Here is an 18,125-nt window from a genome sequence, read left to right as displayed (position 1 = left end):
TTTAGAAGTGGTAATTGTGTGGAATAATGAATAGCACTTGGGAATAAATGAGTTAAAGGAGAAGCAACACATATTTATCAAAGACACAATGTCTGACTAATTTGACTGAAGTTTTTGAAGTAAAAACTGAGAAGGTTGATAAAGGAATATTATGGATGAACCCATTATAGATTCTCAGAAAGCTTTTCATAAAGTTCCAAACACAAGATTAAAATAGAGAGCTGTAGAATTAAAATGTCAGTAGCACAATAGGTTCAAAAAAAGGTTACACTAGAGGTAGATAGCTGGGTAATGAATGGCTTTATTTGAGGGATGTACTGTAAGGGGCCACAGAAGAATCATATAAAAAGTTTAAGTTTTGGGTGTAAGATTAGCCAAAATCTTGTTAAATGGTGGACTAAGTTCAAGGGTCTAAAGGGTTTATTTTGTAATTTGGTGGCTTTCTCCCTCAACATTTATTTTCTACTTGTTAACACAGATGCTGAAATAACTGCTGTCAAGAAATTTGGACTGAGTTCTAAGATCTAACAAATTAAGTTCAACAACAGCTGCTGGTGTATTGGCAAAACATTTAATATGTTAAAATACTCTAACAGACATCACAGTAGCATCATCAAGAACATTGACAAGCAATGAAAGGAATTTTAAAAAATATTAAGGCGACCTCAAAATGGTAGAATTTAGGAAATAATACCAATCACGAATCTCTAAATCATTGTTCAGGGATTAGAATGAAGGTACAAGATGCTTAAATATCTGAAAAAAATACTGGTGTCGTGCTGAATGAAGAACATAATTTGGAATAATTAGTAGTGTTAGTTTCAACTAACACAATACAGTTGAAAGGAAAATGAAGTTATGGGGAAACTGGATAAATAAAAATGGAAATGAAGTCTCATCTATTATATCAAATAATTAATTTGTTCAAGGTGTTTAATAGACTGTTCAGGAATAACTTTGTAAAGAAGGCATGGGTGGGAGTGTTCTGTGGACCCCCAAAGTGAAGTGTCTCGATAAGAAAAAGTACAAATAGGGAAATGTCAAAGGCATGTAAGAAGGGAACTGCAATCATCATGCTTGACGTATCTGCTGTCTGATTGAGTTAGTCAAACCGACAAGGGAAACCTGGAATAGGGATCTGTGAAGTACATCAGAGATTATTTCTCAGAGCATTGTACCTGGGAACAGGCTGTTTTAGCAGTAAGGCAGGAGTCATAGAGCTTGTAGCTAAGAATTCTCTATGAAGTAAAGATCATGGTATGGTAGAATTCCGGGTACTTACCTTTGGTCTAAGACTGGTGTCCTCAACTAAAGTAAGGAAAATTACAAATATTTAAAGAAAGAGTTGCCTAAAATGGGCTGAGGAAAATAGGCAAAAGGAAAGGTCAGTAAATAAGTAATGGCACATGGTTTAGCAGCTGTTTCTGTTCACCTCCATAACAACCTCCTGCTGCAGGGTTTGAAATCTATCGTGGGTGGTACTTTAGTACCCCAGATGCTTGTAACCTGTTTCACCTGGCTTTTCAGGAGTTATTTCTTGGAGTTTAATTTGCAATAATTTTAAATAACAGCGAACATTTATTAATTCCCTTCATCGTTCCAGTGGAACATTCCACAGCATGTCATAGTGAGTCAGATAGTTTTGAAATTTAAGCAAATTTGCAGTAAGCAGAAATGTATTAACCAATTTATTAGATTATGCAAAAGACACAAGATAGATACCTACATAATAAGTGAATTTACATGAGAGATTAATGTTGGAAAGTTACTGGGAAGTGCTCCTTGTCTTCTTCGATTCTTGTGGAAACTTTCGGATTCAGCTAAGAGAGCAGAAGTATCCTTAGTTTTAACTCTTCAGCTGAAGGACAACTCCACTGTCAGTGACATAACTAAGATTTGCTTCCATATCCTAACATTACATTTGTCGATTCTGATATTTTAAGCAAAAGCTCTTTCAGAAGTCAGGAAGGAGGCGTAAAACATTGCTTCACAATTGTTTTCTTAGATCTTCTTCTCTGTAGAAAAGAGAGTTGAGAATGGACAGTGATAGAGATCTACTAGTTGAGGAGAGAGAAAGTCAAAAGATCTAAGAACTAAAAGACTAAGATGGTGCTGGCCTCATGATCAGCTCTTTTATACTTTCCATTTCATTCAAATTAATAGATAAAAGTCAACCAACGAGATGCCCCCTAATCAAATAAGACAGTGCCAAGAGAAGCTTCCAGAACTTTTCAGAATCACACCAGTGTAACCAGGGGATACATTGATCAACTCCATATACACCATGACCACTAGGAATCATAGTAAGCGTTACTTATATATATCTAAAAATATACAATACAAGCAGACAATTAATTGTTAAACTGCAATGAAAATAACAATTAAACAGTTGTATCCAACACATTAGTATATGGTTTCATAATATTTATAATTCATGAAACTTCCATGATTAATAGATGGAATTAAAAAAGGCTGACAAATATGCTTATCCTCAATATACATGAAATTGCATTATACTTTATTGTCACCAATCAATTGACGCTAGAGTGTACAATCATCACAGTGATATTTGATTCTGTGCTTCGTGTTCCCTGGAGTACAAATCGATAGTAGATATTAAAAATTTAAATTGTAAATCATAAATAGAAAATAGAAAAGGGAAAGTAAGGTAGTGCAAAAAAACTGAGGGGCAGGTCCGGATATTTGGAGGGTACGGCCCAGATCTGGGTCAGGATCTGGTCAGCAGTCTTATCACAGTTGGAAAGAAGCTGTTCCCAAATCTAGCCATACGATTCTTCAAGCTCCTGAGCCTTCTTCCGGAGGGAAGAGGGACGAAAAGTGTGTTGGCTGACGGGTCGTGTCCTTGGTTATCCTTGATTATGTGACTTAATTTTAAAATAATCTTTTCTTAACACTATTTTATATCACTAAGCAATTTACATGTTGCTGAATATTTTGCTTCTGTTATTGTAGATTAGGAGAAATATTACTTTTTATATTTACCATTTGTAAATATAGCCTACATAATGCCCTTTGGGAATCTCATCAGCAAGTAGGAAAACAGCTTGTTTGACTTTATTTTTAGCAGCGTAACTCTAATGGTCTTTCTTCAACATTATTTTAGGCATGTTTCAATAGTTTCATTTAATATCAGAGAAATGTATACAATATACATCCTGAAATTCTTGTTCTTCACAGACATCCACGGAAACAGAAGAGTGTCTCAATGAATGAGTGACTTTAAAAAGGGTCAGAACTCCAAATCCCCCCTACTCCCCCTCCCAAGCACAAGCAGCAGCAAAGCAATGACCCTCCCCCTCCCCCACTTACTTCAGCAAAAAAAAACATCAGCGCCAACCACCCACCGAGCAAGTAATTGCAAAGCCTCCAAAAAAGACCATGATCTGTAGTACAGGTTTCCCCTGCTATCGGAAAGTAGAGCGTTCCTATGAAACCTTTCGTAAGCCAAAATGGCGTAGAGCGAAGAAGCAATTAGCATTAATTTATATGGGAAAAATTTTTCAGTGTTCCCAGACCCAAAAAAAAACCTACCAAATCATACTAAATAGCACATAAAACCTAAAACAACACTAACATACAGTGACATGCAAAAGTTTGGGTACCTCAGTCAAAATTTCTGTTACTGTGAATAGTTAGTGAGTAGAAGATGAACTGATCTCCAAAAGTCATAAAGTTAAAGATGAAACATTCTTTTCAACATTTTAAGCAAGATTAGTGTAATATTTTTGTTTTGTACAATTTTAGAGTGAAAAAAAGGAAAGGAGCACCATGCAAAAGTTTGGGGACCCCAAGAGATTTGACCTCTCAGATAACTTTTACCAAGGTCTCAGACCTTAAATAGCTTGTTAGGGCTATGGCTTGTTCACAGTCATCGTTAGGAAAGACCAGGTGATGCAAATTTGAAAGCTTAATAAATACCCTGACTCTTCAAACCTTGTCCCAACAATCAGCAGCCATGGGCTCTTCTAAGCAGCTGCCTAGCACTCTGAAAATTAAATAAATGATGCCCACAAAGCAGGAGAAGGCTATAGGAAGATAGCAAAGCGTTTTCAGGTAGCCATTTCCTCAGCTCGTAATGGACCTCGTAAGAGGTGCAAGCTGACGGTTTTGCCCTGGCCCTCACAGTCGCCCGACCTAAACATCATCAAAAATCTGTGGATAGACCTCAAAAGAGCAGTGCATGCAAGATGGCCCAAGAATCTCACAGAACTAGAAGCCTTTTGCAAGGAAGAATGGGTGAAAATCCCCCATACAAGAATTGAAAGACTCTTAGCTGGCTACAGAAAGTGTTTACAAGCTGTGATACTTGCCAAGGGGGTGTCACTAAGTACTGACCATGCAGGGTGCCCAGACTTTTACTTTGGGCCCTTTTTCATTTTTGTTATTTTGAAACTGTAAAAGATGGAAATAAAAAAGTTTTCTTGCTTAAAATATTAAAGAAATGTGTCATCTTTAACTTTATGCCTTTTGGAAATCAGGTCATCTTTTACTCACTTAGTTATTCACAGTAACAGAAATTTTGACCGGGGTGCCCAAACTTTTGCTTGCCACTGTATAGTAAAAGCAGGAATGATATGATAAATACACAGCCTATATAAAGTAGAAGTAATGTATGTACAGTGTAGTTTCACTCGTCAGAATCGGGAAGATTTAGCCAAAATTGATTTGTAGGAAAAAAATTGGCACGTACACACATGCGCACACACCTACGCAAGGCTTCACGGTCATGGTAGTCTTTCTCATGGTAAACACAAGTTTAAAGCGGGCACCTTTTTTTCGTAAAAGTGAAAATCCTTTTCGGATTTTTTTTGGTTAGCGAAAACAGGTACTAATATAGGTCTTTCGTAAATGCGAAGTGGCGTAAAGCGTACTTTAGTAAAGCGGGGGACACCTGTATAACAAAAACAAATTGTTCACCTGACTTTCGACATACCACAGGCGCTCTCTCTCTCTCCGTTATAAAGGGAAAAAGAGGTGTCCCCTTTCATCGTGAGAGGGGAGATATAACAAAACAACTCCCCGATTTACAACGATAAAGCCTGTCACACTTTTTTCCCCTGAGTTCTCTATCTCAAGAATCGACAATGAACTCCTCCCCACCACTGTGAGAGAGTGAGAGAGCGTGATTCGCTGATTGCAGAGCCTCCAACAGCTGATCTGCTGTTCCCATTGTTCCATTTTCTCCCGCAACGCTTTGGTTGGCAGCACTGGCATAGAATCAGCCCATCCACAGGGCCGCAAAGGCATGCTTATCTTGTAGGCCATGTCCAGGGGATTTCGAAAAGCGGCTGGTCGTGAGTTCCGGGAGCAGGTCCCACCACCACAAAGAGCCAAAGTCTGAGTGTAATTCCATGAGGGTCTTCAACAGAACCCCATCCACCCTGAAAAAAAAAAGGGAGACCTCAAAGATAGAAATTAAGCTGTTTCTGCAGATGAACTCAAAGGAGTCTCCATTGAGTGCCATTGTAACTCCACCTTCACCTATGTCAATGCATGTTCATGTTGCATTTAAACTGTAGAATTAAAATTTCCTCTGGTTAAGCGGAAGATTTGCAACTTTCATCATAAGCACTGTTGATACAACTTCACACCAACCCTTACCCCACGGACAGCAGCATAAAATCTTGGCATCATCTTCAATCCAAGAATGAATATTGATCCTTTAATTCCAGTCATCTGATGTGAATACTTTGTTCTCCATTGTTGTTGTTGTTGTTGTTGTTCGTCCATCGTCATCGTCGATGAAGACCTTGACACCATTATGATGATGATGGTGTTGAGACTAGCACATGATTTGGATTTAAGTGAGGGAGAGTTGCGCAGCGTCAGCCAATCTCTCTCTTCCCAATTCCCATCTGGATCCAGTGGCAAGACAAGAGTCAAGACGACTGGAGATGGGACTAGGCGCAGCGGATGACTAGGACGTCTTCTGTGTCTTGTCCTACTCTACACGTTCCACAACGCTTGCAGAGACCACCTTCTTGACTGTTGGACCTTCCATTGGTCTCGTCCACTCAATCCGCCGGAGTCTGTCTTCACATGTTGGGATAGACAACTCCCTATCTCACCGAGGGTATGAGACCCGTCGGCTATCCTCACCTGGTTTAGCCAGTTTGTCGAAGCTGTTGCCCGAAGTGTGGCATCTGTCACATGCAAACAGCTACGGGGAGCCACAGGTGAGAGCTGAGTGCCAGGTGGGGACCAAAGGTTGGGCTAACCGCCTTGAAAAGGACGCGACATGTTTCCCCACCAGAGGTGTTACCCCTCCCTGACACCCCGTACTCCCCAAATGTTCTCCATACTGAAACTATGAATGTGTGGATTTATAAACAGATGGAACTAATACTGCTAAATGCAATGCACATGTGATTGAACTTTACTAGGAACGACGAAATGCGTAGGTCCAATTAGTAGGTCAGAATTAGCACAATAGAATTTGAAATGGGATTTTCCCTCTGTTTTAACAGGATCTCCACCATCATAAATCTTATTTTTACATTTGTACCTTTTGGCTTTATTTTTTAAATGCCTCTTAGCCACTCTTTCACTTTTTCTTCATAAATTGCAAGCTTTGTAAAATAGTTATCTTCTGTCTTCTATTAAGTCTTTTCATCATTTGGTGTCTCCATTGATATTACTGGATGCTTTCTGTTTGACTGAAGCGGGTGAAATTCAAAGCTGATCTTCTAATCCCTTCAAAACCTCTCTACCCTAACCATTATAAAAAACCTACTACAGGTCCACAATCCCTTATCCGAAATCCTTTGGGCCAGTTGCATTTCGGAATTCAGAATTTTTCGAATTTCAGACCCCCCCCCCCCATCCCCAATACCAAAAACACGTATGCTGAAGTCCCTTATTTAACCTGTCTCAGTGCAGTGGAGTTTAGGACCCAGCGGTGCACCAAACCTACACACATCCTCCCGTATACTTTAAATCATCTCTAGATTACTTATAATACCTAATACAATGTAAATGCTATGTAAATAATTGTTATAATGTATTGTTTAGGGAATAATGACAAGAAGAAATTTTATTTCCAACAAAACCATTCAATAAAACATAAAAATATACAGCTTCAAACAAACTGAATCAAACGCATGGTAAATGATTTTTTGGAATAAATGTAGACCATCACTGTCACTATAAAACTTCAGTAACTTGTCTTTCTGTTTATTTAAATCATATACAGTGGTAGTTCTGACACTATTTTCTTCAGTAAGACGCCGCACAGACACACCACGATCAAGCTTCTGCAATAACTCCACTTTCTGTGTTATTGATAGAGAAGATTCCTTCTCTTTTTCTCATTGTTACTCATAGGGGAATCTGCAGCTCTTTTTGACATTTTCACAGTGAAATTAAACACAAAGTCAACAGTGAACAGCAAATGCACGTGTAACCAGTGCGAGCACTGAGCCACAACTAACATCTGGCAGCCTCTGCTAGTGCTGCCACGTCACACCTGAGTGACATCAGCTGTTGGTGAAAAAAACTTCGGTTTTCAGAGCTTTTTGCATTTCAGAATTTCAAATAAAGGAATGTGCACCTGTACTTTATATCATTTGACATTAATCTTCAGTGCATGTACCTGTCTTGTGCTATATCAGTGAGAGTAAATTATTTGGCTGCTTTGCCTGCTATTTTCTGAAACTTTTCCGAAACCTTCTAACCTGGCATCTTATTTTCGTTCCTACAAAAGGCTTCTTTTTCATATTTTTTGTTGGAAATTTCATTCACTCTTATCCACAGTATGATTATAAATTCTTTCTGCTATTTACTTAGTAAAGTGCCTTGTCTGTTCATGGGCATTAAGAATTGCTGTACGAGTTCAAATTGTTACTGTAATGCCGAGTAAGAAATTACTTCCAAATTCTAGCATCCACCATCAATATCAAACATTTGAGATTAGCTGTAGCACAATATTGTTGATAAGGAAATTCCAATCATACTTCAACAATATGTCTCTATCTCAATCTCAGAACACAAAGCCTTATGATACCAGTGTGTCATTTCTTAGCAGCTTGCTGGTTAGTCATTTTCAGACATTCTGACCAACTTTACTAATTAGTAATGAATTAGGGGCTGTTTGAATTGTGGACTCTTGTTATTCGGAATTCAACCATGTTTAATTTCACTGAGAATCCTTATAATCAGCATATGGAGGGGACATTTATTCCCTCAGACTGAATTGAATTTGAAATCACGCTCCAAGGTTCAACATCAAATAGATATCAAAACTCAGTTTCTGCTTTAAATCTATTGCCATCTGATATGACTATTTGTTCTTCATATTGAAACTATGATGTGTGAATTTATAAACAAATGCAGCTAAATTTAATGCATGTGATTGAACTGTACACAGAGAAAGCTAAATGTGCAATTTCCAGTCAGTAAGTCAGAATTAGCACAATAGAAATATTCTCAGAAGTATATTTAAAACAAACGATCTGTTACATAATAATTTGAAATAGCAATTTTTTTCTGTTGATACTGCCTGCTATGTTATCGGTGATGTCAAATGGATGTTGTTCAGTGTTATCTGTAGAGATTTGTATTTCATACTAAAGGTAAAGTGTAAAGATGCTGTGATAAAAGTTGTCAATTGTCAGATTTAATTTAGATACTTTAAGTGCAAAATATTTAATAAGGGGAGCTCAATCAAAGCAATTAATTTAACATTCAAACATCTATATGCATAGTGAAATCAAAGAAAATTGCAGGCAATATGTTGGTCAGGAAAATTTTTCCTTATCAGTTAAGGTTCTGCCAATGAACATTATTGAATATAAAAATCTTTCTCATTCTAAATAACTTGTTAATTTTTTTTTCTGTTCTCATTGTCTTATCCCTATCTACTGCATATACATTTCCTAGATAATAAATTTATATCCAGGCAATTTTTTCATAGTTACTTGGAAATGGATAATTATCCGCATGAAAGGAAGAGACTTTTGCATTTTAACTTTGTTCCTGTGAAAGTACACAGAGTCATTAGCAGTTCCAAATGACAGAGCAACCAGCATCAACAGTTTTCTGTTTGGAATTAACTGGCTAAACATTAAAATTGTGTGTTTTCGTTACCTAGAGAATTAGACTCAGGTTTATTATCACTGACATATGCCTTGAAATTTGTTGTTTCGTGACAGCAGTACAGTGAAAGACATTTAAAAAATTACTGTAAGTTGCAATTTTTTTTAAAGTGCAAAAGGGGAATAGCAAGATAGTGTTCATGGACCATTCATAAATCTGATGGCAGAGGGGGAGAAGCTGTTCCTAAAATGTTGAGTGTGGGTATTCGGGCTCCCTGAAGGTGGGCATGTCGCAGACTATGAGGGGACTTAATCATGGATGCCTGCTCCTTGAGGCTCCACCTTTTGAAGATGTCCTTGATGGTGGTGGGGAGTTGATTGAGTCTACAACTCTGCAGCCTGTTGTGATCCTGTGCATTGGAGCCTCCATACCAGGCGGTGATGCACCAGTCAGAATGTTCTTCATGGCACGTCTGCAGAAATGTAATCACCTAGTACCGACAGTAATCTCAAGTGGCTTGTTTTTGATGAGTTTTGTTAATTTTTGTAGCAAACAGCACTACACTGGAGTGCCTACTACAATCATCCAGAACACGTGAAGCTGCTGATAAAACATGATTCCAATATAGGCATTCCTGACGTCGAAGGCAAAATTCCACTACATTGGGCTGCCAGTAACAAAGATGCCACAGCTATTCACACAGTAAAATGCATTCTGGTAAGCACGTTGGTTTAAACACTTCTCTAGTAACTGAAGATATTACAAGCAATAATTTGTGTTTATGTATAACTCAAGTCTATTAGTAATTGAAGTTACATGCTTTGTAGAATTAAACCAGTGGAATAAAAAAAACACAGAATTTATTCTTAGCTTGTTTCCAATTCAGTGAATCTCATAATGGGTATTAAAGAGCTTTTCATTTTGTGGGACAAGAACATCTGCATAGTTAGCACAGGAGTCTTTGCTCTAGTTTTGTGTACATACATTCTTTTGACATTCTGAGTACTATTAATATGCATTTTTGCAGAGACAACCTACCTCACAGCACCTAATGGAGAAGAATTTAGTTCCTGGTTTACTTTTGAGCCAACATATAGCTCTTTTTATTAGGCCCAACATTGCCAAGAATTGATCTTAGAACCTCAGCTGCATATTTGGGGCAAGCAGAAAGTAAATGAAAAAAACAATTTTGGACCTTCTGCTTTACTCATTGTTTTGAAGAAAGAAAATAATTGTGGGGACTGTGGTGAAAGTGGAATGGATTAACTCCTCTTGGGTTCATAACTTGACATTAAAATCAAATTCCTTTTTGTATCCAATGTGATGATATTTGAACATAAATGTATATGATTGAAAACATTCGGGTAACATTTATCTTTTCTATTCAATTTTTCTCACAAGATGAAAGTTTAATAGCTTTAGTAGTTTTTTGGCTGAGCTGAGGAATCATAATAATCTCTTCTAAATTTTATTATTTCCACCAGTGCACTCATCTAACCAGTCTGTTTAAGTCCTCTGTGATGTCTCTGTGTTGAGATAATCTATTTAGTAAAATCGCAGTGTGAAACTCTGCTTGTAATTTGAAACTGAGGACTGTGAACTGACTTAATCTTTTGAAGCAACATATTCTAATTTTTTTATTTTAATTTTTTTATTGAGTAGTTTTCTAATTATAAAAAAAATTGACAGAGAATATTGCAACATATTGATTTTTCTACCTACCTGATAGGAGGCTGCTCCCACTGAATCACTACTGAACTGGCAAGATTATGAAGGGCGAACACCACTGCACTTTGCTGTTGCTGATGGAAATGAAGCTGTAGTTGATGTATTAACCATGTATGAAGGATGCAATATAACATCCTATGATAATTTGTTTCGAACTCCTCTACACTGGGCAGCTTTATTGGGTAAGTAATACTAAAAGAAAGCTTATGACATGTACACATACGCACATAAACTGTATGTAAGAGATCCAGGGAATATTTAATATAATCTGGATATATTCTATTATCAATACAGGCCATCCATGGGTCACAACATTCACAGACGTCCTTCAGTCGATTCTGTCCATAAGCCGGAAAATACATGAAAATCACTCATTATGGCAACCATGCCCCACAATATTGTAATAAATAGCGTCCAAAGCACATAAGCTAATAAGACAGAACAGTTACTGAAAGTGGGAAGAGAGAAGAAACCAGTCCTGCCAATTGTAGGAATAAATGCATGCTTCTTGAATTTTTTAATTTCATAATTATTATGAGAGTTCATTTGTACTTGTGTCTGTAAGTTGGATGTCCATAACTAAAGAATGGCCTGCAGATGTAAATTTGACCATAGAGCTCTTTGTTATTCTTTGTATTTTTAATCATTACATATTTTATACATGATTTTAGATCTGAATAAAATAATTGAAATAGTCTTAGAATCAGAATCTGACTTCTTATCACTGATATATGCTGTGAAATTTGTTGCTTTGCAGCAGCAGTACAGTGCAATACAGGTGTCCCCCGCCATCCGAAGGTAGAGCGTTCCTATGAAACGGTTCGTAAGCCGAAATGTCGTAAGGCGAAGAAGCAATTACCATTTATTTATATGGGAACACTTTGTGAGCGTTCACAGACCCAAAAATAACCTACCAAATCATGCCAAGTAACACGTAAAACCTAAAATAACAGTAACATGTAGTAAAAGCAGGAATGATATGATAAATACACAGCCTATATAAAGTAGAAATACTTTTCCACAATCATTGCCGCACTGTTCTCTGTAGCCAAAATCTCACACAAGCGCCGTCGCAGAAAATCTCACGCAAGCTCTGTTGGCAAGAACACTCTCTCCAGTAACCTTTAAGCTATGAAGCTGCCAAGTCATACCAAATAACACATAAAAATACACAGCCAATATAAAGTAGAAGTAATGTATGTACAGTGTAGTAATATAAAGTAGAAGTAATGTATGTACAGTGTAGTATCACTTACAGGAATCGGGAAGACAGCTTGCCAAGCACACTGATGATGGTGTGTTAGACTGAGTCGTCGCAGGTTGGGTGGTGCAATGGCCCCCACCCTCCAGGCCGCCGAGCGATACATTGCTGCGAAGCATTCAGGAATGCAGCGGTAGCCGGGTACACAGCACATCTTTAAGAAAAAAGCCGAAATAAACAAGCTAATTAATTAGGTGCCGCCCGACACGTAATTGTCGGCCCAGATCAGTGCCGATTTCCGATTGCGGCGTCTCTGATCTGGGCCGACAATTACGTGTTGGCGGCACTTAATTAATTAGCATGTTTATTTCAGCTTTTTTCTTAAAGATGTGCTGTGTGCCTCCCGGCTACCGTTGCATTCTCTGCGAATCAGTATCTGTCCGTGGCACGGGGGTTGGGGTGGTGGGACACTGGGGTGTCATCTCGTCGTCTGTTTCCATTAGAGCAGGCAGCTATTCTTCTTCTATCTCTGCCCGCCTCGATGTCGAAGGTTGAGGTTCGTCATCTGCTCTGACTGATGTGGAAGGCTTGCTTAACTGCTGAGCCCCGTGCATTTTTCTATCACACAGTTCTTTAATAAGGACTCAAACCATCCTGCAAATATCTTCTAAACCGACGTACCCTTTCAAAATTAAAGTCGTTCTTTATCATTACTCATTCGGTTTTGATTGTTATCCTTTGTTCTTCCAATTGCATCAGCTCTTCATCTGTCAGTTCTTGGTGATGGGATGCCAAAACCTCTTCAACATCATGTTCATCAGCTTCCAGAAGCCAAACTCAGGTTGTCCTTACTTCGTTCACCACAATCAAAATGTTTAATTATGTCTAGTTTTACCGTAAGTGTAACACCCTTACGAGCTCTTTCAGGCTTTTCCGATACCATAGAACTCATCTTGCAAACGGCTGCTCACAGGCTCGTGTTTCAGCAATGCTGGCGAGAATCCGGGGGAGAGTGGCTGCTCGGGGCGCGTGCTGATTTTTTTGCACGCTGAATTTTTTTTCGTAACAGTGGGAACACCTTCTGAAAGCAAAAATAGGGTACTAATGTAGGTCTTTCGTAACAGTGAGGTTTCGTAAAGCGAACGTTCGAAAAGCGGGGGACACCTGTACATAAAAGTTTCTATAAGTTACAAAAAGAATTTATAAGAAATAAATAGTGCAAAAAGAGAGCACAAAAGTGAGCTAGTTTTCACTGATTCATGGACTGTTCAGAAATCAGATGGCCGAGGAGAAGAAGCTGTTCCCAAAATGCTTAGTGTGCATCTTCAGGCTCCTGTACCCCTTCCCTGATGGTAATAATGATAGGGTATGTCCTGGATGGTGCGTCACTTCTAACTATTAATTTCTTGTGAATAATTTAGGCATTAAAAACATGAGGAGGACTGAAGTGGAAGTCATATAATTTTTTAAATAGATGTGAGAAAGTCAAACTTAGAAAGAATATTTAAGTTTTTTGTAAAAAGCAGGTTTAAAGGAGGGAATTAAGAAATTGTGCACAAGAGATCTGAAATAGTGAGTCATCCTTTCATAGTTAAATTCAGGACATCAAAAGCAAAACAGTTGATTTTCTAGAATGTCCTTGGAATTTCCTCTGATATTTTGAGCTGTTAATAAGAGCTTGCTATCCTTAAACTGGTGATGACTCTAGATATTCTCATTTTATAATGCTTAGTTTACTAAATTTATTGTGTGTAGTCAGATTACACTTAGATCTACTTTGTTGATGCTTAAATGCCAAATAGATGGGAGAAGACAAAGCAAGCAATGAACATTTTGTATAGTTAAGCTAAGCTTCTCAAAACATTTTGGTAAGTTCATGGCAGAAAACAGTGTATGCTGATTCTGTAGAAAGAAAGAGATTGTTAGTTATGTACAGAAAAAGATCAGCAAAACATGGTGACTGACATTGTTTCCCTTCTTGCAGTCTACATGAGGTAGAACGTTGCTCACATTGGACATTGGTACCGTGCTTAGCTGTTGTTTTCAATGTCTTTATTTGTTATAAAACATAAGACATAAGATAAAAGAGCCAAATTAAGCCATTCAGTTGATCATTTCTGCTCTGCCATTCAATGATTTATGATCCCTGTCAACCCCATTCTCCTGCCTTTGTCTGTAACTTCTGAACCCTGCGAATCAAGAACCTATCATCCTCCACTTTAAATATACCCAATGACTTGGCCTCCACAGGCAGCTGCGCCAATGAATTCCACAGATTCACTACCAGCAGGCTAAAGGAATTCTTCCTCCTCTCTGTTCTAAATTGACATCTCTCTATTCTGAGTCTGTGTTTTCTGGCCCTCTGCACTCTGGTCCCATACCCCCCCCCCCCACTATAGGAAACATGCTGTCCATATCCACTCTATCTAGGCCTTTCAATATTTGATGGGTTTCAATGAGATCCCCCCCCCCCCCCATTCTTCTGAACTCCAGTGAGTACAGGCACAAACCATTAATGCTCTTCAGTGACCCTTTCATTCCCGGATTCTTTCTTGTGAACCTCCTCTGGACCCTCGACAATACCAGCACATCTTTTCTTAGATAAGATGCCCAAAACTGCTCACAATACTCTAAATGTGGTTTGACTGATGTCTTATAAAGCTTTAGCATTATATCCTTGCTTTGATATTCTACTCCTCTTGAAATAATGCTAACAGTGCATTTGCCTTCCTTAACGGTGACACAACCTGCAAGTTAACCTTTAGGGAATCCTGCACGAGGTCTCCTAAGTACCTTTGTACCTCTGTTTTTTTTAAATACTCTCCTCATTTAGAAAATAATCTACACTTTTATTCCTTCTACCAAAGTCCATGACAATATACCTCCCTACACTCTATTCCAACTGCCAATACTTTGCCCATTCTCTCAGTCTGTCTAAGTCCTTCTGCAGCCTCACTATTTCCTCAACACTACCTGCTCCTCCACCTAATCCATATCATCCTCAAAGCTATCAATTCCATTATCTAAGTCATCGATATATAATGTGAAGAAAGCGGTCCTAGCACTGACCCCTGTGGAACAGCACTAGTTACTGGCAGCCAACCAAAAAGGCCCCCATTATTCCCACTCTTTGCCGTTTGTTAGTCAGCCATTCTTTATATCCATGTCAGTATCTTTCCTGTAATACCATGGGCTCTTATCTAGTTCAGCAGCCTCATGTACAGTACCTTGTGAAAGGCCTTCTGAAAATCCAAGTATACAACACCCACTGACTCTCATTTAAAATGTCTATCCTGCTTCTTATTTCCTCAAAGAATTCGAAAAGATTTGTCAGGCAAGATTCCCCTGTAAGGAAACCCATGTGTGCCTTCAGGTACCCTGAAATTCCATCCTTGGACTATAATGATAATGGGCTTAATAATGCATCCTTAATAATAATTGAGGATTGCCTTATAATAATTAGTGTTCCTGGTCCTTAAATCTAAACATTCAATGCTTCCCCACCCAACTTATTTCAAAAAAGAATCTGCCGCAGTCCGTGAAATTATCATCACTGCACAGCTTCGTGTGGTGTGAACTAATGAGGAAATGCACAGTGGCTGCCTGTGAGGGCCAGTATGGGTCAGGCTGGAATGGGTAACGTGACTGCTCAGCAGTGAAATGTGTGGATAAGAGCTGCATCCATACCAGCTTCTAAATGTGTTGTTGGTGAGTCCTGGTGATAGATTGGCTACATCCTTCACCCTCTCATCACTCATGGAATATTATAGGGACTGCTTTCTTCCCATCATGTTCTTTGGTAACAAACCATGTTGAGTTTGTATTGAGAATTTCACAGCCAAACAAAGAGGGAGATACAGTCATATAGAGTCATAAAAAAATGGGCCCTTCAATTCTAATGTAATCCCATTTACCTGTGTTTGGCTGATATCCCTCTAAACCTTTCCTATCCAGTCTTTTCCACTGCATTCAACAAGCAGTCAGAAGGGAGATGTTAGGTTTGGGTTGTCGGTTAACATTTGGTCGAAGGGCCTGCACTCAATAAGCTGGCCAGAGAGACCACTTGAGGCCCCACATCCCTGTGCTGAATGGCTGTACCGTTCACCACACAGGCAGCCGTTGCATGTTGCTTTGGTGGTTCATTTTTGCAGCAATGAAATCACTTTAATTATTTCATTGATGAGTGAATGCCAGTAGAGGCCTGAGCCCTCAAACAACCTCCTGGTGCAGCATGTACTGTACATAATAGCGATATGTCCATTAGATATCTCGGGCAGATGAGACTCATCTGCTGTAGTCGGCAGCTCATCTGGAAGGAGAACTGATCTCACACTTCTGCTGCTTTGCCATTATACCTACTCATGAGGAAGACTTCGGGATTAAAACCTGAAGAAAAATCTGGAGCTGGAGTCCCTAAGGCGGTTTTTGTTGAGTTCATGCTGACTGGCAACTCCTGTGATACTGCTGGTGCCAAACTGTACCAGTCTCTGCTGTTCCTTTGGATTCATCAGCTGCATGGAGAGGGGGAGCCTGCTGCGTGGGCAAAGGCTTGCTTTCTATATTGTACTGCCCTGGCTTGCCCAACTAGGATGCTGTAATCCATGGTTGACCCCGACCAACGAAGGGCCATATATTAGGTATCATGCATAGTTGTCCTGTACTCTGACTGAGACTTATGTTTTCCAGTCCTTGTGTGAGGTTTAGGAAAGAAGCTTGTGTACATTGAGGTGGACTTCCATGACAGAATGCTAACTTATAGCTGGCACAGGTCTTTATTCAACCAGTAGGCTTTTATTTGCCACAAATCTTCCTCGTAGCTGAAATACGGACCTTGAATATTGGTCAGAAGTCTGAACCAGTGAAAACATTTGAACAGTTTGCTTGCACAGCACACATTAAACTTCCAGTTTGAGCTTACTTTCAGCTTGACCTCTATTCCAGTCTTAAGTAATAAGTTGCCTTTCAGCAGATGATGGTAGTGTTGGAATTCCAGATGTAGGGCAAGTGGAAAACTAAAGGAGGACTGAGCTGCAGTTTGACTGCATGATTATGGATCTGCTTCTGGACCTAATATGTTCCTCTCTAATTACTCTGCTTCAGACCTCGTATCTTGTGAAGGCGCACATGCTTCTACATCATGGGCTTTCACTGTTTCTCACTGCACATTCTGCAGGATGTAAATGCATAGAGGAACCTGCATCCTGCAAAAAACACAATCAGTTTTTCTGATTAATGTTAAAAAGAATTTCTTAACCTTTAACTTCCTATTTGTTTCTCCATGATCCTCTTTTGACATATGTGTACCTACACATAAATACATACTAGAAGACACCGTCATCTTATCTTCTGGTTTAACTCATTCAAAGTACTGCTCAAAACTGTTCAAAATAGCAAGTAAAATGCAGTGGACCTCCTGCTGAGTCCATTGTGGACATCTGATTGGCAGGCAAACAAACAATGAACTGTTGTGCTGTCCATCTTTAACCTTCATATTTTATGCATCAGTGTGATCAACCTGTTTTCACCAGAAGCTGTAAAACTACCCTGCAGTTATCAAGACTTAGATTATTTGTTTCTTGGATTTTGCTGCCATAAAATGCCCAATGTGTTTTTCATTGAAGGACCCACAGTTATATTGTACTTTCATATCCTCAGAATATTCAAAACTATTTAATAATTTGGATGCTCACCTCTGTGGGAAAAAGCTAACAAATTTGTGCACAGTGAGCTCCTACAAACAGCAAAATAATAATAACCAGATAGTTTGATTTTCTATAGAGGGTAAATATTGGTCAAGAATTAGGGGATAATGCTCTTTTCCTATTCTAAGTAGCACAGTGAGATTTTTTACATTCCTGGGAGAGTGAACTTAAAAATGTCACAGATTTTGCTTATGAGGCAAGCCAATTTCCTGCATTATCTGAAAGTCAGCACCAATATTAGTGATGCAGTCCCTCAGAATTCTCTTGCATTGTCTAAATTTTTGCCCAAAAGTTGATGGAATTGGGGTTCAACTTGCTGTCTTTAGGCAGGAAGACTGGCTAGCTACCAACTAAGTTACCAACGTCAATAAATCAAATTACTTTTGGATCAAATGACTTTGGTCCTTGCTAGCCTGCACATAATCTGCCACCCAACAGTT

General features: G+C 38.8%; 1 protein-coding gene across 12 annotated transcripts in view; it reads left to right on the top strand.

The window, feature by feature from the left end:
• The window catches only part of invs (inversin), a 276,292-nt gene that overhangs the window by 135,375 nt on the left and 122,792 nt on the right, over nt 1-18,125 (top strand). For all 12 annotated transcript variants that reach the window (XR_011885432.1, XR_011885430.1, XR_011885431.1 and 9 more), the window contains 2 exons: nt 9,604-9,771; nt 10,784-10,964. Coding sequence is in view for 9 of the 12 variants with exons in the window: in XM_072253505.1 (XP_072109606.1) it covers nt 9,604-9,771; nt 10,784-10,964 (349 nt within the window). In the remaining 3 variants the exon portion in view is untranslated. The remainder of the gene's footprint in view (nt 1-9,603; nt 9,772-10,783; nt 10,965-18,125) is intronic.

This window comes from Mobula birostris, chromosome 3 (assembly GCF_030028105.1).
Source record: "Mobula birostris isolate sMobBir1 chromosome 3, sMobBir1.hap1, whole genome shotgun sequence".
NCBI lineage: Eukaryota > Metazoa > Chordata > Chondrichthyes > Myliobatiformes > Myliobatidae > Mobula > Mobula birostris.
Note: the sequence above shows the minus strand (reverse complement) of the source record. Positions and strands in the feature narration are given on the sequence as shown.